General features: G+C 38.9%; 3 protein-coding genes across 3 annotated transcripts in view; 1 reads left to right on the top strand and 2 right to left on the bottom strand.

Annotated features, from left to right (window-relative positions):
• Nucleotides 1-1,137, bottom strand: part of LOC129778727 (chromosome transmission fidelity protein 18 homolog) — a 45,682-nt gene extending 44,545 nt beyond the window's left edge. Inside the window, exons 1-3 of the mRNA XM_055785804.1 lie at nucleotides 894-1,137; nucleotides 253-832; nucleotides 22-190 (exon numbers count right to left, since the gene is read on the bottom strand). Of these exons, the coding sequence (XP_055641779.1) occupies nucleotides 22-190; nucleotides 253-832; nucleotides 894-978 (834 nt within the window). The 5' untranslated portion in view covers nucleotides 979-1,137. The remainder of the gene's footprint in view (nucleotides 1-21; nucleotides 191-252; nucleotides 833-893) is intronic.
• Nucleotides 1-21,247, top strand: part of LOC129778729 (cilia- and flagella-associated protein 206) — a 101,260-nt gene that overhangs the window by 22,109 nt on the left and 57,904 nt on the right. The window lies entirely within an intron of this gene.
• LOC129778730 (frizzled-4) overlaps nucleotides 11,713-21,247 on the bottom strand; it is a 106,759-nt gene continuing 97,224 nt past the window's right edge. The window contains exon 3 of the mRNA XM_055785810.1: nucleotides 11,713-20,159. Coding sequence (XP_055641785.1) covers nucleotides 19,519-20,159 — 641 coding nt within the window. The 3' untranslated portion in view covers nucleotides 11,713-19,518. The remainder of the gene's footprint in view (nucleotides 20,160-21,247) is intronic.

Raw genomic sequence — 21,247 nt, 5'->3', positions numbered from 1 at the left:
AATGATATCGCATTTACTTACAATCTCGTTGGCTTCCCTCCATATTTTCTCCTTAGCATCACCCAGTAATCCATTGTAGCCATCCTTGAAACAGTTGATTTCGCTGATCGCACTCGTTTCGAATTCCTCCGAGTGGAATCGCACGTATACCCTCTCCATGTCGTTTCGCACAACTGTGACAAATGGCCATCTGAAATATATGAAAATGTTCGTTTGATTATTGCTATTGAAATCTTTGCAGAGAAAGTCTACTTCGGTAGTGAATAGGACAGATTTTGCATTTTAAACCGATGCAACGCTTCAGCCCGAGCTAGATCATTGGACTTGGTAGGATGAATCACAGCCTGGAAACGCTTCCTCGCATCGAGGATTCTTTCGATCAGTTCCCTGTCCAATTCATCCTCAGTTTTCGCTTTCTTCGTCTGCCGGTAGCAATCGATTTCGCTCACATCGTCCTCTATGTCCTGAATATCACCAAATAACGCATCTAGCCGTCGCTTTTGCGCCTTGAGACCCAAATTTTGAATCTCCGCCAGTGGATCAGCTCCAGCAGACGACGACGACGGCCCCGGAAATGGGGTAGATGAGGTGCGTCTCAGATTCTCGTCATTCCTCCCGGGACCGGGAGTCCCGAAAAGTCGCTTCTGGATGGTGGAACTGTGTCGAGGTATCAGGGAAAGTGCAGGACTTCGCAGTGGACTCTCTCCGTCAATTTGCGAAAAGTGAGGACTATCAAGCGGATGATTGGTGTGGTGAGACATAGAGGTTGATGCTCGCGGCGGCTCGGATGATTTCGTGGTTGTCTTTGAGGAACCAGGTACGGCCAATGTCACTAAAACAAAATCAGTTCATAATTGATCAATAAAATCGAGCGTCAATAGAAAAATATTTACTCTCAATATCCATATCTTCCATCGCCTCCAGTTCATCGCCGTACATCAGCTCATATTCCTCCTCCTCTGTCGGATACTGATCCATTTTTGTTTAATGATTTATCCGTCTAGAACTTAATTTACAAGTAAAACTATTCAATTCACTGTTCGTTATGAATTGTTGCCGCACAAAACCACTTTTACTACGAACGTTTGAAAAACCACGAACGAATGAAATACATCGCTCAACGTAAACATGGATACGTCATAATAATTTCGCGCCACTTCTCTCGTTATACTGTATTTCGTGTTGAATGGTATTCTGCTGCTACCGACATCTGACCCCAACGCGAGGACTGTGATATTAAGCTAGCGACATCTGCTGGATTTGATTTTTTTTTGCTTTATTTGGTACACTTCGTCATTAGGCGTGGTACACAAATACGGGTCCGTCCACATACAGTGACTCAAATCCGTAATCGTACTCCACCATGCAGATCTCTTTTCCCTTGTTTTGAAAGTCGAAAACGAGCTTTCGGAACATTCTGGGCCTGATTCTCGAATACACTACGAATACACTTCACGGTACAGTGTCGACATCTGGATACGAGATTAGCTTCCCACTATATTTATCATTATAATATCAAATTATCTTCAGATGAAATTTTTGTATCAGAATATTATATAACATGAAGAAAACAAAAGTTTTCCACTCACATTGAATACCAGTTTGATACGAAGAAGTTAATTTTCATTAGTGATTTTTTATTTGAAAAGTGCTCATTCTGCCTGAAAACTCATCATTATCTTCGCTTCACTAACTCATAAAACGTAGTTCAATGGCGTGCCGTTTATTTCATTTCCACCGTGAAGTGGATTCGAGAATCAGGCCCTCTTTTTAGATAAAGTCATAGTGTCGTATGAGAGTTAAAAGGTTTGCTAACTGTTTTCAGAATAATGGTTTTTATTTCTCTACAAATGGCGAATGTATGTGCTAATGAATGAAAATTTACTCAAACTCATAATCGTACGCTGGTTGAAATCTCAACTCGATTTCGAAGGCGTTGGCCAATATCCGAATTCCATCCCTTGTCCCTTGTTCATTGAAACTATCTTTAGCTGTCTTTAGCCTTATCTACGAGTTTTTTTTAATGTATTCGGAAGGAATATTTATCATATTTTTCTTCAAGTGGTTTTTAAATTCGTTATTTTTAAAATTTTTTTGGTTTCAGAATTTCCTACACAGATAACTTCCTTAGTTTTTTACTGAGATTGATGTCGGAAGATTGTGGAGGAATATCAATAACTTTTGAGTAATTGTAATGCAACCATGTGCGAACTTTTTATGTCTTGAGCTCTGGGTCTTGGCAGAACTTGAATCCTCGATTATATCACATTTCGTTGACACTTTGCTTTATATTTTCCTTCAGGATGTTCAAGTAAACTTTCTGATCCATTACACCATCGAAAAAAAAAACAAATTGAGCAAACAAAAAGTTTGTAATGTGCCTAGGAAGGGCAACTTGAATACCCAGGCACACAGGGACAAACCTTTTCTCCACAAAAAAAAAGGGTAACTCCAATTTGATCATTCCAAACAGCATGAAACATATCAATGTCTAACTGGTAATATGTTATTTCCGTAGATGGCTCCTCATTTGATATTTTCGGCTCCGATTGTTATCGTTTTATATGGAGGAAGCCTACGATGAATTAAACAAAAAAGATAATTTAAAAGCAACGTTTAAACATGGAGGTTTTGGAGGGATGGTATGAGGGTGCATATGTGAGCAATTTGGTTTTCATCGATGGTGTATTGGATCAGAATGTTTACGTGAACATCCTGAAGGAAAATATGAAGCAAAGTGTCAACGAAATGTGCTGTAATCGAGGATTCAAGTTTTGCCAAGACAATAACCCAGAGCTCAAGACATATAAAGCTCGTACATGGTTACATTACAATTGCTCCAAAGTTGTTGTTATTCCTCCACAATCTTCCGCCATCAATCCCAGTAAAAAACTGAGGAAGTTATCTGTGTAGGAAATATTGAAACCATTAAATTTCTAAAAATAACGATTTTAAAAACCACTTGATATAAAAATTGATAAATACTCCTTCCGAATTTACCAAAAAAAAAATCATAGATAAGGCCAAAGACTGTTAAAGATAGTTGCAATGAATAAGGGATACCACACTAATCATGGAATTCGAAAATTGACCAACGCCTTCGAAATCGAGTTGAGATTTCCACCAGCGTACGATTATGAGTTTGAGTCAATTTTCATACATTAGCACATACATTCGCCATTTGTAGAGAAATAAAAACCATTATTCTGGAAACAATTAGCAAAACTTTTAACTCTCATATGACACTATGACTTTATCTAAATAGAATGTTCCGAAAGCTCGTTTTCAACTTTCAAAACAAGGGAAAAGAGATCTGCATGGTGGAGTACAATTTCGGATTTGAGTCACTGTACCACGCGGACAATTTCAAGAGAGTTGGGGGTTACGAAAATGTCCACACTTGTCCATGGGGTGAGGGGAGCGGGTTTAGATCTAAGACAAGATGAGACAACTGGCTTCTTACTCTTCTTCGTCGTACAAAAACGAAACCATGACATAAAGACGTCAGAGTTGCCAAATATTTAAAAAATTCGGATATTTCAATTTCTGTTTTTATGAATCGTACCATTTGGTTGGTGCGAATTTAATGATTTTGCATATTTTCAGTAAGGCAATCTCAAAAAGGATAAACAACTCGTCCAAGGCTGTCTGGAGAATCTTTTCTCGTTGATTCGTGCAAAACAATGGCGCTCAACCAAATTGTAGTTCAGAAACAACTTGAGAATCGTTACTCCTTCGCAATACATGACCGTAGTACCGAATGCTTCGCATACAGCCGATACACAAGAACATCTTTTTGGATTGATGGACTTGCTAACGAAGCGGCGAGAAGAATGTTCAGTCCAGAAATTGAAGCAGCATCGATATCATATCGAATTTTAGCTTCATCTAATTTTAGTGATAATGTAGATGTCATGAATATTGAATTCGACTATGAGTACATCGTCGATGAAGCGAAAACTTTCCTCGACAGAACAGAACAAAATTCGTAGCTCTAATATAAGTCAGCGGGAAAGAACACGTCAGCAGTGTAACAATTGGTGGTCAGCAAAACATAGGGAATGATGAGACTATCCATTTCTTCTTAGCAATAGAAATTATACTCCGAAATATGAAATCGCATTAGGGACCTAACGAAGCTAAATTGACAAATGAGTGTTTTGCCGTTCGCTTTACTCCATTGTGAAAAAACACATACATAAACTTGCATATATTTCCTTCACATTTTCTTTAAATTAAATATCGTAGTATTCATTAAATTCACCATTTCTAAATTCAATACAAATCCGACGCTATTTATTTTAATTTTTTTTATCCCATTTATTTATTTAAGGCTCATTAGCATTTTAGATGTAACAGAGCCGAATTTTAATTGTGTACATGTCACATGGTTATCATATCTATAATTAGCACATTACACAGTTGCCATTCGCCAGTATTCCTTCTATACCATTACATATGGTACATTCACACAGTAGCCATTTAGGCGTAAGAGTATTCTTTCTGTTCTTCTATTATCCAGTTGGACCACCGGACAGCGGAGACAGTTGATTGATCATTGTTGAGTTATTTATAGAACAGCAGCCCGATGTGTCTTGCAGAGCAGAGCAGTTGTATGGATGAATCGATCTTATTTCGACCGTGGATCGATCTCCATCGCTGATGATTGTTGCGTGGACGTAGCTATTCTGTAACAACACAAAGATGGTCAATGAGGGCCCTGAGTTTTGAACTCACGATCGATCGCTTGCTAAGCGAACGCGCAACCAATGTGGCTACGGAGACCCCCCTTTTATTTTTATTGGCAACACTGAAAAAATCGGCTTTGTTTACAAAATTTATCGAAATCAGCCAATCAGAAATCACAACGACTGACCAAAGGCAAAGGCAAAAAACCAGCTTTTTTAAATTTTTACAGTTTTATCCAGCTTTTCTATTTTTTGGTCATTTTCAAGTGTTATACTCCCTCAAATTTTACGCTTTTGTGCCTGGACATGTTTACACTAGAATGAGTTTGTCATAGTATGGCCCTGTGAGTATTATATGTACGTATCTTTTTTATCAATAAAAACATGTAATAGAAAATAGAAACAAATGTGAAATGGAATTTAAGCGAAAATTTTTTTCTTGAAACTGGACGATTGTCCGCTCGGACAACAGGGGGAGGGGTGTAACGAATGTCCACGCTTGTCCACGGAAAGGGAGAGGGTGTCTAAAATCATGCTTTTTCTGTCCAAGAGGTATGTAGATGGCCCCTTACGTAACGCTAAAAATGCGGTTTTTGGACACACTCAACCACAGGTCGGAATCAAATGCCCTACGGAAGTTGCTTATATGCAAGTAGTGATCTCGGAAGAACTTTCGTCAATTTCATAGAATTTAGAACAGAGAGGGTATACTAATGCTCACATGGTGCCTTCAAACCACCTGGCGTTTAGCTAAGAGGAGCATGAGCTGGTATAAATTGATGTTAATTTATACAAAAGTGAATACTCTCTGGTTCAATGCAGTAGTTCCTGTCGTTACACTTAACTACTTGCAAAGGGTACTCGGTGTCCTCACGTGACGAGCAAATCACTCAATCGAATAGCCTACTAATTCCGCTTAATCGATTTAGGGAGTTTGCGGACTCAATATATTCTGCTTTGACGGAATCGCACACATCAGTCCCGTATACTAATAATATTTCGTTTTCAGTTCCGGATCCCTTGTTTTGAGTTTTTCATCCTAGTGAGATCCGTCTTGATCATGAGGCAGTATTGAACCTGCTAACTCCCGGGAAAGAGGAGCCATCCGACGTTCAACTCGGTTGAAAGCACTACATCTTGGATCATTTGTAGTAACGAATGTTTCATCAAGATTCAATTGATTAATATGATTAATCGTAAATATCTATTATGTTTTTACAACGAGGGTTCTCGTCTTGTCCTCCATCCACATTAATTATGAATTATGAACTATTCCTTAATGCGGAATAACACAGAATTCAGGCAGCGCGCACACCCTTTTAAAATCGAGCCCATGAGAAAATGCTTTCGAATTCGTTTTCGTGCCGCGACTATTCTCATGCCCAAAACATCAACCAAAAATGACGAAAGGACTCGTGAGAGATATTTAGTTCACGGGTTACGGCAACATGTTTAACGTTTCGGCACAAGCAATTATGTTTGCAACACAAAATTTCACAAAATATCTTTGAGCAATAAAATTATCCATATCTTTTATTATTTCTTAAATGTTCTGCTCTCAGATTGTCATTCATCACCTTCAGAAAATCATACCTTATTGCTAGACATAATCCTACTTTGAAACCTGGTTTCAATCTTTTGATAGGTCGTCCATCCCCAGGATCGCAAATTCATTCAACATAGATTATAAAATATATATTTGCTGTGCTGCCGGATCCTGTGAGTTGAGTGTCAGCAGCACTATTTCATCCGAGAAGATCTGTCACTGTGTCAATAATAGAATCAGCTTTCGTTGCTCCTCCTACAGATCTTCTGATTTTAATTATCCATCGATCGTACAGCTTTAGTCTAGCGCCTTCGATTGGCCAGACGGCGATGGATCCAAGTCAAATATTTCGAGTACGATTAACACATTGCAATATGCATGGCATGGGCGCAGTTCCTGTTCGATCGATGGTTCTTTGCTGAGCCCACTCCGACTCTGGGTGTTTCAGAAATTCTGGCCCAATGAACCAAACACGAGATACATCTTCACAGATACCCTTCGTAGACTTAGTTGCAAAATCTGTCAATCAATCGAGGCCTTGATAATGGTTTCAGTAGGGCCACCTTTGTGTTCGTCACTATCAGACTGCAATCAACAACTCCAAATGGTTTAGTAATCCGAATGAAAGCTCTACCTGAGTATGTTGCTTCCCTAACATGCAGCTGGAGGATTTCACAGTGCTGGTTAATCGCGTTCTCGAAGTAGCATCAAGTACTTTCGCATTTGCCGTATCGTTGGTTTTTCTCCTTCTTTATTCTACCTTACAATTGGTTGTGGCTCCTTCATGAACAACCACAGTTTTTCACCTTCAGTTAACCCCACCAATCCCAGTAATCATTCAAATTCATTGATATTAAAATTTGCAGTTTGGCTTTTGAGGTTATCTGCTAGCATGACTAGGGGAGGCGGTCGATTTAAATAGCTGGCTTTTGAATTTCGTATTTATGTTGATGTTATTCTATGATATTTGTACCACTCTATACTCAATGTTATAGAGTTATAGAGAGTTATACTAAATATATAAACAAAAACTGAAAGACATGAGAGGAGCTGTGTTCAGATGTAATAAAAATAAAAATATTCCTCTCGGGAGCAACAAAGTTCTACGCAATAAAGTTCCACGCTTCGTGTATAACATTATCTGTACGATCTCCTACGGTATATTTCTTAGCCTTCCTTTAGAAACGCCGAACATCCATCAATTAGAAGGCTGGTACATCTACATCGGGGCTCCAATGGTAAACGATCCAATCGTTTATTGTGATGGCACACCTCATCCTTTTTTGAATATCTCTCATTCATTTGGATCAAATTAAAGTTAACACACTGTAGTCCTTTTTGATATCTTATTTTAATATATTTTTAGGTTCATTTATTGAATAGTGAATATTTTGTTATTTTTCTCCAATCAATTTAATTAATGTGTTCTCCTTTAGTCTTCAGGGCCTGAAACAGGCGCTTCAGCATACTCTCCATCGGGTTATTTAGGTTCTGTGGATCCAGCTCTTCCCAGACTTCTCTTCGAGGGTTACGAGGGTACGATGTTGAAATAGGAATCATCCGTGGTTATCCCATCACATTTCCTGCTTCATTTCTCACCGTGCATTGGATGTGGGGTTCCTGAAGTTCTCGATCCGTTTTCCAGAACTCAAAAAACATATTAGCTGCTTCTTACCCAAACTAAGCTGTTTGGCTTTGTTTGCCTCGCTGCCTCTTCCAGGGCGATCCTTCACTGATTTGAACGTTTTTAATTTCAGAAGAATTTTCCTTGCTTCCTTGCTGATAATGTACTTTCTAGCGACAGCCCGGTCCGATTTACCTTTTGTACAACACGACCACCATTTTTGGGATACACAAGCGAAGTGCTTTCGAAGTCACTGCGTTCTCCATTTTTTTATTGAATAAAATGTGATCACGTACAGTGACTTAAATCCGTAATCTTTTGAAAGTCGAAAACAAGCTATCGGAACATTCTATTTAGATAAAATTATAGTGTCATATGAGAGATAAAAGGTTTGCTATCTGTTTTCAGTAATGGTTTTGATTTCTCTAAAAATTGCTAATGTATGAAAATTGACTCAAACTCATAATCGTACGCTGGTTGAAATTCGAAGGCTTTGGCCAATTTCCTAATTCCATCATTATTATGGTATCCCTTGTTCATTGCAATTATCTTTAGCTATCTTTAGTCTTAACTACGAGTTTTTTTTTTGGTGTATTCGGAAGGTATATTTATCATTTTTTTTCATAGGGTGGTTTTTAAAATCGTTATTTTTAGAAATTTAATGGTATCTAAATTTCCTACACAGATAACTTCCTTAGTGTTTTACTGGGATTGATGTCGGAAGATTGGGGAGGAATATCAATAACTTTTGAGTAATTGTAATGTAACCATGTGCGAACTTTATATAATATGTCTTGAGCTCTGGGTCATTGTCTTGGCAAAACTTGAATCCTTAATTTCATCCCATTTTGTTGACACGTTGCTTCATATTTTCCTTCAGGATGATCGAATAAACATTCTGACCCAATACAACATCGATGAAAATCAAATTCCTCATACATGCACCCTCATATCATCCCTCCACCACCACCATGTTTGAACATTGCTTTTAAATTTATTTTTTTTTACGTTTAATTCATCGTTAGTTTCCTCCATACGAAACGATAACTATCGAAGTCAAAAATATCAAATTAGAACCCATCTATAGAAATAACATCTTACCAGTAAGACATTGATGTGTTTCATGCTGTTTGGAATAATTAAATTGGAGTTACTGTTACTACCTTTTTTTTTTTTTTTTTGCTGAGAAACGGTTTGTCCCTCTCTGCTCGGGCATTCAAGCTGCCCTTCCTAGGCACATTACAAACTTTTTGTTTGCTCAATTTGGTTTTTATCGATGGTGTAATGGATCAGAATGTTTACTTGAACATCCTAAAAGTGTAGTATGTAGTAAAGGGACGAATGACCATCGGATTAAAGTTCCTTAAAACCAAAAACCAACCAGAGCTCAAGACATATGAAGTTCGCACATGGTTACATTACAATCACTCAAAAGTTATTCAAAAGATCCTCCACGATCTTCCGCCATCAATCCCAGTTAGAAACTAAGGAAGTTATCTTTGTAGGAAATTTAGAAACCATTACATTTCTAAAAATTACGATTTTAAGGTGAAGGTGGAAGCTAGCTACAATGGCGAGCATTTCTTTCATCTACCGAAATCATTGCCCAAAAATCAACCACACCACTTCCCATCAAGTAATATCAACCAAACTCTAATCGATTACTCACAAGATATTAAATTTTCATCTGCTGTCGCACTGTATAGTGAAAAACGTCGGAAAACTCGAACAAGTGCTCTGAAAGTTACATTTTCATTTTTCAATCTTCGGCAATGGTTTTGTTTGAATTGGTGAAAGCATCGTTATTTTTTCGACACAGATGCCAGACAACATCATCGAAACAACTATAAAAACCACTCAATAAAATGTTGTTCCTGAGTCATAGCGTTTCATGTCATGAAAATCAATAGAACAAAATTGTGTTGATATCAATACAATTATTATTTTTACGTTTAATGGGTCTATAATGCAAGTTTTAGCAACTTTAACGTTAGGTAAGAAAATTGTATTGCAGAGCTCGGAACACTGCCACGGCTGCCAATGTTTCAAAAACAGTAAACGGAAAAGTATTACATTCAATCAAAATGTCTCGGCCAACGAAGAAAAGGGTTAAGGATCTCTAACGTGAATATGTGAAAACGATACGATCAACGAAGGGAAATATTAAGGAATTATCAACATCGAGTTACTATGCGGAAGAACTTGTTAATACCAAAAGAACCCCAATTCACATGTGTTATAATTTGGTTATGTTACGCTCGCGTATAATCAGAATTTTACTTCATATGCAAATGTACCTTTATAAATATTCATATTTGCAATTGTTCATCGGAATATATCGTTCATACATTTTACTTTAGTATTGAATTGTATTTTTTTTTCAAATGTACAGTAAAACCTGTTTTTGTGCATTTTTTTTTGTGCGATTTTCTGTTCTTGTGCGGTTTCTTTTTGTACGATTTTTTTGTGCGGTGTATGAAACGAAGCATATTTGACGAAGTTATCGTCCATTTAGTTTTTTTCGATGGTTTATATGAATTTCAGTGCGAAAAAAGCATATTTGCGTCTCAATTATCCACTTCTGAAATCATTCCCCTCCTCTCATCAAGAAAAGTTCTTGCATGACATGATTTCTAACAGCAACACGTTTTGACATGCAACTAAAAGCACAAAACAGCCACGTGCAACCGAAAAGACAAAGTGTCCCATCGCAAAGCAGAGAAACAAAAGGAAATTGAACGGTGAATGGGGTGGATTGAGTTATTTTCTTGGGGGAAACTTTTTTTATGCGGTCCCTATCTACCGCACAAAAAAAGTTTTTTTTCAAAATGTGTACCGAACATGATTTTTTAAAGCTGCTGGTCCCTATCCCCCGCACAAAAAAACAGGTTTGCCTGTATTCAAAGACTCGTGTCAATGAAGCGCCACACAGTCTGATAAGTGAATTGATCTATTTACGTGTGCTTTGCCCTTCTCTCACAAACACTTTTACCCCATTTTTCACGTGGGTTTACCTATACTACTACAATGGCTAGCTTCCACCTTCACCTTAAAAACCACTTAATGAAAAAAAAAAGATAAATATACCTTCTGAATACACAAAAAAACTCGTAGATAAGGTTAAAGACAGCTAAGTATAGTTGCAATGAACAAGGGATACCATAATAATGATGGAATTAGGAAATTGGCCAACGCCTTCGAAATCGAGTAGAGATTTCAACCAGCGTACGATTATGAGTTTGAGTCAATTTTCATACATTAGCACATACATTCGCCGGTTTTAGAGAAATCAAAACTATTATTCTGAAAACAGATAGCAAACCTTTTAACTCTCATATGATACTATAATTTTATTTAAATAGAATGTTCCGAAAGCTTGTTTTCTTGAAAGTAAAAATAAGGGAAAAATGATCTGCATGGTGGAGTACGATTACGGATTTTAATCACTGTATACAAATACACCTGGTCGAACCGTTTGCAAAACATGTCAAGCATAAACAATCGAGGGGTATTATAATGGAAACATAACGGTTATCGAAGTAGGACACTTTGTTCAGTACAAATTGATTTTTGTTTTGTTTTTTTTAGATAAAACTCTTTTCTTTTCTCTATGGAATCATAAGTGAAACTTGAAAAGAATATAATAAATACGATATCAAACTAGATTGCAGTACGTTTACTTTAATGTGATTCAAATAAATGAAGGACATTCAGAAAATGATTAGGTGGGCACTTGAATTGGGGTATCAGTGTAGCCTTACTTTGGAATGCACAACTGTTTAGGAGGAAATATTGTGATATAATTCAATAATAAGTTGAATAACTAATACATGTTTTATTTTATTCATCCTGATATTTCATTTACATTGCCCGGTATCTAAGTACAAATATTAATAATATTAAGTATTTCTCTTAAGAAGTAATTCAATAATAATTGAAACAGAATCATCGTTTTCATGTTCGATATAACTTTACTAATGGCACAATTGGAGACAAATATATTATATTTAATGTATCAATGTAAAACCAGTCGTTTATGCTTACCTCTATAGAACCTACATAAGCATACAATAAATATTTACAATTCATGACCACCTAACACGATAAAAATCACAATACATTACAACACATTAATTGATAATACAAGAGCTGCCACAATTGCGTGTTAATCGAACTGCTAATGACGTTCGAACTATGGCTGCGGAGGAAAACAAGCTGGTAATTAGAAGCCTAACAAGAAACGATCGCTCTGTATGCGTACCAGAGCCCAGCACAAGTCGAGAGTATCCCCGAAAAAGGGGAAAACTTTCGCAGCACTTAATCGCTAGGGGCACAATTATCTCCCTTTACACTGAGGCTCACCGATCACCGGTGTCCATCGAGGGTAACGCAATTCCGTTTCAAGAAACTCAACTAGCTAAATTATGGGTTCGTGACTTGCTAACTACGGCCAAGTCGGCTTGTTCGCGTTGGTGCCTGTTTGCAGTTCAGGAGCATGAGGAGCATGATCGAGGGGTAATGGAGAGAAAGCCTCGAGGCACCAGTTGGTTCCTCGGACTCGAGAATCCCGCGAAGAGAAAGACGGTGAAATTGCACGCATAAAATTTCGTTCTAAAACAAACAAAATACAGCATGCCAATATATGTGCATATATATTCACCATTTTAGCCTGGCAGGAACTTACTTATACGATCGCTTGTTTTCGAGGTACATTTGGCTGGTGGTGGCGCACAGGATCCAATTATTGGCATTCAGTCCCGTTCCGGGTGAATGAGGGACCGATCTTATTTCAGCGCTTGTTATCCCGTCCGGATAACAATTTTGAATAACGTTTACCACAAATGACCGACACGTCCTCAGCACACCTTTTTTGTCGGATATGACGGAACACATATATTTAAAAAGTAGCGTCAATGCACATGGCTAACAAAAAAAAACTGAACATCCAGTCGACGTGACCCGTTTGAAAGTTATACTTGTTTCAGCCAGGTCACAAAAAGGAGACCTACAGTTGTACCACATGATTTGCATATAATTCTAAAAAGTTCCAAGGGTTACATAGTTACCTCGTTCTATTCTCTATTCTCTACAACCCTATCAGCCGGTGGTACCAAATTGAATTGAATAATAAAACTATATGGGAACGATAGGGAAAAATACTTTAAATTGAACAAATGAATTTTGCAACATCTGGTAAATATATCCTGATGGGCGAAAAAGCATCTTGCACCGATATGTCGAATCTGATTAGAAGAAAACTGTTTGGTATGCAGTTTGAGAATTAAAATCAACAACAGAAATCAAACTTTGAAATAATTCAGTAATATTTTTTTCCATAGTTTTGTTTATCATTTTGCCAATCCCGTTGAAATGAACACAGGTTAAAAAAATAAGTCATTACGAACAATACCAACTACATACCAACGAATCTCCGCTAACTAGCTAACTGCTACCCAATCAGCTCTCGGCTAAGGAAACCCAGCTTGTGATCTTGACAAGAGGATGATGATGCACAAAAGTGCTCCCCTAAGGCGGCACAACGTAATGCACCGAGCGAACCGAGGAATTATTTTCAGCGTGCCAAAACTCAACACCCCACAGAGCTGCTTATGGAAGATACGTTGCGTACAGGTATTCACCTCATGTACCGACATTCCCGCAGTAACGAGATATTCTGTCCGCAGAACAGCACCTCGATCATCGAAGCATGTTTCCAGAGATGCGAAAGCGCAGCACAATGTACGCGCGGTATAGTTTAAACTTTATTTATTTATTTACCAACATTATCGTAAAGGTTTTATTGTAAATTATTGTTATATTCTCCACGCGGGCACCTCGCACTCCCCGCCAGCACAAGGTGGGAACAAGATATTTTCTCTTCCCGTAGAATACCATCATCGTAAAAAATGGCGTAAAAAAAGAAACAAAAATCCAATCAAAAATCGATTATATTCGAAAAATGCGTCTTTCTCTGTGGCTTTCAACACTGTTTAACAACCACCATCGCCATCGCCATCGCCATTACCCGGAACAAGTAGTGTTTCTCGTTTCAAGTCAACTTCACACCAGCATCCTCTTGCTCACATCTCTTCTCTTGCGCACCCACTTTTGGCGTAATCGGATCGTTGCAGATGTTCGGAGTGCGGATGTGCAGCACTTAATGCATTCTCTGGGTACTCAGGGTGATCGAAGGTGAAATCACAGTTTGCGTCAGTCTAGTTTTTACTTTTTGACGTTGAACTACGTCTTTCATTAAGGGTACCAAATCAGAAAAACGTGTTACGTTTTTATGAAATAAAGTTAACGGTAATAACTTTTTTTTTTGCCGCGAACAGATTTTGACGATTCACATACCAAACGAATGAGAATTCCCTAATTCCCTAATATTTGTTTTTTTATGCTATATATTACAATCTCCTGATGTGTAAACGGTTTTAATTGATGAAAACTAGAAGCATTTCCATTTCCCATACATTTGTTCTGCTCATTTGTGAGCTTCCCTACCCATGCCGTCAATACCGAGCAACTTATCGGCGATCAACGAAGGGGAATGATTTAAAGCCTGCGTGAACAAAGAAAACAAGAAGATTAAGAACGACTAAAGCATTAATATTGGATCTCGCTGAGGTAAACTTTCAGTATCGTTCTAGATATGAAGCAATGCACATCGCTTGTTCTTGCTTGTATTGGGTCATCGCATGACAGTAGCAAAACTATTAGGCTGTCAAAAAAGTGCTGCGATATTTCCGCGAGGTGTCGTTGTAAGCGCGTAGTTCTAGTTGTATTCATTGTATCGAGTCATACTATAGCTTGTTGGAAAGGTATTTTTGCACGCTATAATATAGTCCTTGATAGTGTTTTGTTTGGTTAAGTCGTTCGTGAGTTATAGTGTCGCAAATATGGAGCAAAATAAAGAGAAAATCCGACATATTTTACAGTACTACTATGACAAAGGCAAAAATGCATTTCAAGCTGTCAATAAAATTTGTGCAGTTTATGGACCCGATACAGTTTCCATTTCCACCGCACAACGATGGTTTCAACGTTTTCGTTCTGGTGTAGAGGTCGTCGAAGATGCGCCACGCTCCGGAAGGCCTGTCGTCGAAAATTGCGACAAAAACGCTGAATTAGCCGAGAAAGACCGGCATAGTAGCAGCCGTAGCATCGGCCAAGAGCTGGGGATAAGTCCTCAAACCGTTATTAACCATTTGAAGAAGCTTGGATTCACAAAGAAGCTCGATGTATGGGTGCCACACACGTTGACGCAAAAAACATCTTTGACCGTATCGACGCATGTGAATCGCTGCTGAATCGCAACAAAATCGACCCGTTTCTGAAGCGGATGGTGACTGGCGATGAAAAGTGGGTCACTTATGACAACGTGAAGCGCAAACGGTCGTGGTCGAAGCCCGCTGAAGCGGCTCAGATGGTGGCCAAGCCCTCATTAACGGCCAGGAAGGTTCTGCTGTGTGTTTGGTGGGATTGTCAAGGAATAATCCCACCAAATGAGCTGCTTCCCTATGGCCAAACGCTCAATTCGGACCTGTACTGCCAACAACTGGACCGCTTGAAGGTAGCACTCATGAAGAAGAGGCCATCTTTGATAAACAGAGGCCGCATTGTCTTCCATCAGCACAACGCGAGGCCACACACTTCTTTGGTGACGCGCCAGAAGCTCCTGGAGCTCGGATGGGAGGTTCTTTTGCATCCGCTGTATAGTCCGGACCATGCACCAAGTGACTACCACCTGTTTTTGTCCATGGCGAACGAGCTAGGTAGTCAAAAGTTAGCCACAAAAGAGGCCTGTGAAAATTGGCTATCCGAGTTTTTTGCCAATAAGAAAGCGAGTTTCTATAACAGGGGTATTATGGAGTTGGCATCTCGTTGGGAACAAGTCATCGAACAAAACGGCGCATATTTGACTTAAAACAGATGATTGTAACTAATTTTATGAACAAATGAAAATTCAAAAAAAATACCGCAGGACTTTTTTGACAGCCTTATATATTATCCCTCCTATTCCTTGATCAATTTTATATTTGACATTTTTCGTTCGATCGATTCAAGATGTATTCACCTTGGATCGATCTTTCTCTTCTTACACACTCTCAGTGTTATTTTTCTTCTGCTTATGCTTACGAATTCAAAACGGTGTGGCGCCTACCCAACGTGCTACACTGTCTTCGAGATTATATAAATATTATATGTTCTAGGTCCTCCAATTGTTCTCCCATTTAAAACCACGACTGGTGCAATGTTCATAACAGAACATCTTATTCAAAATGGTTCATAAAGACCGCGTGCTATGCTGGCTTTGAGTTTATATGAACATCAGGTGCTATAGGTAACCCAATTCATTCTATCAAGTTCAGAAGATCATAGGGAGAATGCGCTCCATTGACTTTAATTGATATAATTTTGTTTCCGTTTACATCAATCGATCATTCGACGAAATAAAATCTGAAAATCTCATGTTGCACAACATGCGGCATAGATCATTTTTAAGTAACCTGAAAAGGAAAACCTGTACAATTATTTGGACCGGCTGTATATCCTATTATTCTTCGCGTCTTTTACAATCGAAATCCAATCACGACGGTGGAATGTTGGGAAACCTGAGAAGGTAACTGAGAGAATTCCTCTAACAGCAATCGTCCCAGCGATATCTTATGTTATACATAGCCTTCACACTGTATAGAAATCCATTCGCGACGGCGGAGAGTTATCTATGTGAAACATGAAAAGTTAACCAGAAGAACTATAAATCCAATCGGACCGGCGATATATTCCGTTACTCATCTTCAATCTTGAAGGAGGAGAGTTATCTTTTGAAAACCTGAGAAGATAACCGAGAGAACTCTTCTTAAACCAGTATTACCGATGATATGTTCCGTTATCAATCGCACGTACTCTGTATCGCACTTCGATAGCGAAGGTGGAGAGTTATCTTTCTTTACGTAATAGCGATGGATAACAGCTATTATAACCGTCCTCCTTATGGGCTTTGGACCCGTTGCTCTGGTTATCAATAGTTTTAAGTTCTTTTTCGGACATGGTTCTATAAAGATCCCTCATTCGCAGGCGGAGTTTCTCTATTCTAAATTCTTCGTGAATGCGAAAAAGATAGCGAATATGGTCAAAAGAAACACTACACCTCAATTAATCACATTGTCGATCAATAAATACGAGATTTTTCAAATTTTATCGAAATAAAACCGTATTTTCTAGAAGTTCTATTTTCTTCTAGAACTTCTAGAAAATACGGTTTTATTTCCTCATCCTCAAATATTTCCTCATCCTCAAATATAAAAAATCCTCAAATATATTCCACGGTAATGTTCGAGTGGTGGAGAACGTTGTTTTGATCTGCTCGAATGGTTAATTAATGTTTTTTTTGCTATTTTTGACGTGGGACTACGTCTAACCGGAATATAAGGGGGGTAAAATGAAAACATAAACACTGAACATGCAGGAAAAAATGCAAGATTTCGAATGCTTATAACTCGAACATTTTCTACTGGATCGGAAAGATGTTTGCAACAATTGATAGGGAATATTTCTACGCATCTATCGCAATTAATAAAATGTCATTTTTCATTAGATAAATAATTGAATAACTGTAAAATGTTAAGCGTTATCTAAACGCCCTAACTGCCTCGTTTTGATTGGCCCGATTTACGGTTTCCCCAACACAGACTTCAAAACCAAGCAGCGTTGGGGAAATCGGAATTGAAAATACATGACAGTAGGGAAACTTTTGTTCTCTCCGAAACCAAGCAGCATTGGCGAAACCGACATTGCAAACACATGAAAGTAGGGGCAGCTTTTGTTCCCACCGAAATGCGTTTCCCTTCACAGATTTCAAATCCAAGGAGCGTGGGGAAGTTGGCATTGCTACTACATGCAAGTCGAGGGCAATTTGTTCCGACTAAAATATGTTTCCCCAACACAAGCTTCAGAACCAAGGTGTCTAGGGAAATTGGGATTGCAAATTCATGCAGGTCCGGAGTATTTTTGCTCCGACTAAAATCTGATTACCTATAAAGACTTCTAAACCAAGGTGTCTGGGGAAATCGGCATTGCAAATACATGCAAACTGCGGGTACTTTTATACTCGCTTGCCTTTGTGCAGACTCGAATGCGTTTCCCTAACACGGTCTCCTAAACATAGGTACCTGGTAAGATCGTGCAGACACTAGAGACGTGGCATTTGTTCAAACTTTTTACTCACAACGCAAATATATTGAATTCAATTGAATTCGGAAATTGTTACATTTAATCAAAAATTCAATCAATACATACAAATGATTACTAAGCTAAGGTAGTCCCACGTCAACCTTGCGGTTATATCATAGATATAACCCACCCATTTTTTTTTATGAATTACATATGAATACTACACGAGGCATCGAAGTAAATTTTATTCTAAAACATTGGAATAGGTTAAAATAAATCATTTATCATTTTAGATGAATCAAAGTCGAACTTCTTAAAATAAAATGATTTTACAGGATCCAGTTTTCTTCCAGTTTTTTTAAAAGCAGTCTTCCAGTTTTTTGAAAAATATTATTGGCAACCCTGTCAACGCTAATTTACTTCGTTTTGTTTTGGTTCGACTTTCTCCGGACCCACTTGTTTCGGGTTGGGTTCGGTCTGATTCGAGTCAGTTTTCGACACGTCGGCAAGCCCGAGCAGTACGTCCACATTTAGTCGGCTTTACCGGGCGGCCAAGGCCGATTGGCGTAATGTGGACGCGTCTTAATGACCGAATTCCCCACCGGTTGAAAATCACTGCCTTATACAATTAATTCACCCGTGTTTTCGACATAGTTGATTCACCAAAAACAAACTAAATGACAGATCGCAATCAAAATTGACATTAAGAATACTGACAGTATAGTACCAACTTAAAAAAAACAAGTTCAGAGGGAAGATTGAAAATTATAAATCAACCAGCAATGTTTTGCCAGGTTGACAGCCTTTCGCGCAAAAACTCACAGGGAGCTTATAAGCAATGATACTTAGCATTTCAATATGTTATTTTACACAGGAAAAATTATATGTAATACTAAAGCTTCCCACATTACGGTGACCCAACTGTTTCAACTTTCTAAAGGCACAACTGCAGAATTATGAATCCCGAAGTTCTTGTTTTCACGAAGCCCACGTTAGTCGATTAACAGGTACGCCATCAACAATTTACAACCCGGGCCACTCACAACTTCCACCTGACTTTCCACTTTTATGTTTACACGCGTGTGTAGGTCTGCAAACTCTGCTTGCGCCCCAACGGCACCACCGATTCTGCGTGTAGATATCGTTTGTGTTTCATTACCGCTTGTTGTTCTCCGGCCCTCAGCACTTATACTTGTCAGTTCACAAATTATAATTTCTGCAACATATGATTAAACCCTTTCTTAAGTACCAATCTTAAAAATGATCAATTTTATCGCGTCGTTACCCTCAAAATGTACACACAGTCGTTTGGGCTAGCTATAATATTACGGTACATGTAAAAATCCAAGTTAAATAATTTACTCTCCACACTAAAATTAATATCACATTGTCGCCGACGTAACGTTGTACGCCGATAATTGACCCTTCCGTCGAATCCCTGTGTTTCGGTCCTCGTGGGGTTCGCCCTACCTCCACCGCCCATCTCACAGCACGGTCTCATTACCGGTGAGGCTCATCGTTTGCGAGGACGCCTTGTAGTTGCGAGGTTTGCGGTTGATGTGCGAATGGGACGGATACTTCCGTGCATGGCGCGGAGGAACTTTACCTATCGAAACGGAAACGAGCGAATTCTGGGGACAGACCGTTTGATACGAAGCGGCCGAGAAGGGCGATGCGCCGAATTTCGGCGCTGGCTGCTTATAGACTTGATTGTTGACCTTACTCCGACACAGGCCAGCTATCCGGGGTCCGACAGCCCAGGCCGATGCCAGTACTCCGACCAGCAACTCAACCACCGCCCGCGCGATGAAAGGCCAAATTGGTGCCTTCGCTGAGGACACCGTTTCCAGCGATGGATGGGGCGTGCTGAGCCAATTTTCCCGGTAGGCAAACTCGTAAAACATCACCACAAGCAGCAGCGAGCTTGGTACGGAATAGATGAATAGGAACTTTCCCATGCCGTTGATGTGCACTGGCAGATTGCTCACCAACAGGGCCGATGCTGAGCGCTTCCGAAGATACGCCGTGAAGAGGTAGCCGGATCCAATGACCCAATAGGTTAGCAGAGGGACTATGACGAACCCGAGCAGCGCTTTGTCGGACTGGTTTCCGATGAAACATGAACCTGAAAGAAAAAGTTGAGAACAATCCATTATCATTATTGTCGAAATATTTTTCGTGTTTCAAAAAATCGTTAATAAAAATAAACAAAATTACGAATTCCAGCTGCAAAGGGTCAACCACTGCCATTCGATATTGATTCACCATTACTCGGCCCATCGATGGAAACAGCTCCTCAGAAACAACGGGGTGTACTTCGTCTCCATAGGCGGGAAAAAATCTGCAGCTTCTCAGTTGTCGCATACGGCATTCGCAAACACGCGGAGTTAATTTTTACTTGTTTGTTTTCGTCACTTTTGTCACCGGCGAAGTGTTTTCAGGTCACGAAAAGTCGTTGACAAAGGTTGAATACTTATTCATGGTGCACATTATGGTTAAATACAGACGAACGCCGAGAAAAGTACGACAGACACCAAACCAGTTCGCTAACAGGCCGCGCAAATTTTGCCAGCATGTAGTGTACCTTGCAAAAAAAAACCAACATCTCCTAAATGCCACGCAGATTTTCTGCGTTCTTCGCGTTTTCTACATTTTTCTTGCAGTTGTTTTTCGAGTCGTATAACATTCCGAGAGGGAGAGAGAGAGCGTTTTCGTGCTTACATTTAAATAAATTACACAAAACATTTACATTTTCAGCTACAACAGTGGGCAATAAATTCAGCTTTAATTGAATCGAACATGTTCGAGAGGTAGGATCTGTTGCCAATGTTGCAAAGATCTTGTTTCCCCTCGTCCCAATGACAAAGTATGTATTGTATTGAGAGAAAGTATTGATTGAATTAAATGCAAAATAAATATGGCAGTCCCGCAGTGCAACATTCGGGAATGGAGTCAACGGATCAGAGTTGTAAACTTTCATTCGTGTTCTAGTAAAAAATACTCAAATGTATCCTGCAATAAAAAGAAAGCGGTAATTGGAAAAATTTTAAATTGTTTCTATTCCAATTATCTACAGTGTCGGACAAAACCAGAAGTCCACTTCTCAAGCAAAAAAAAAGGTGTCAAAACTTTGATAAAAAATTATCCAATCCAGTTCTCGAATCCAATTATAATAATCTATTTGCATTATTCGAAGAAATTTATAACATCTGT

The sequence above is a fragment of the Toxorhynchites rutilus genome, chromosome 3, assembly GCF_029784135.1.
Source record: "Toxorhynchites rutilus septentrionalis strain SRP chromosome 3, ASM2978413v1, whole genome shotgun sequence".
Taxonomy (NCBI): Eukaryota; Metazoa; Arthropoda; class Insecta; order Diptera; family Culicidae; genus Toxorhynchites; species Toxorhynchites rutilus.
Note: the sequence above shows the minus strand (reverse complement) of the source record. Positions and strands in the feature narration are given on the sequence as shown.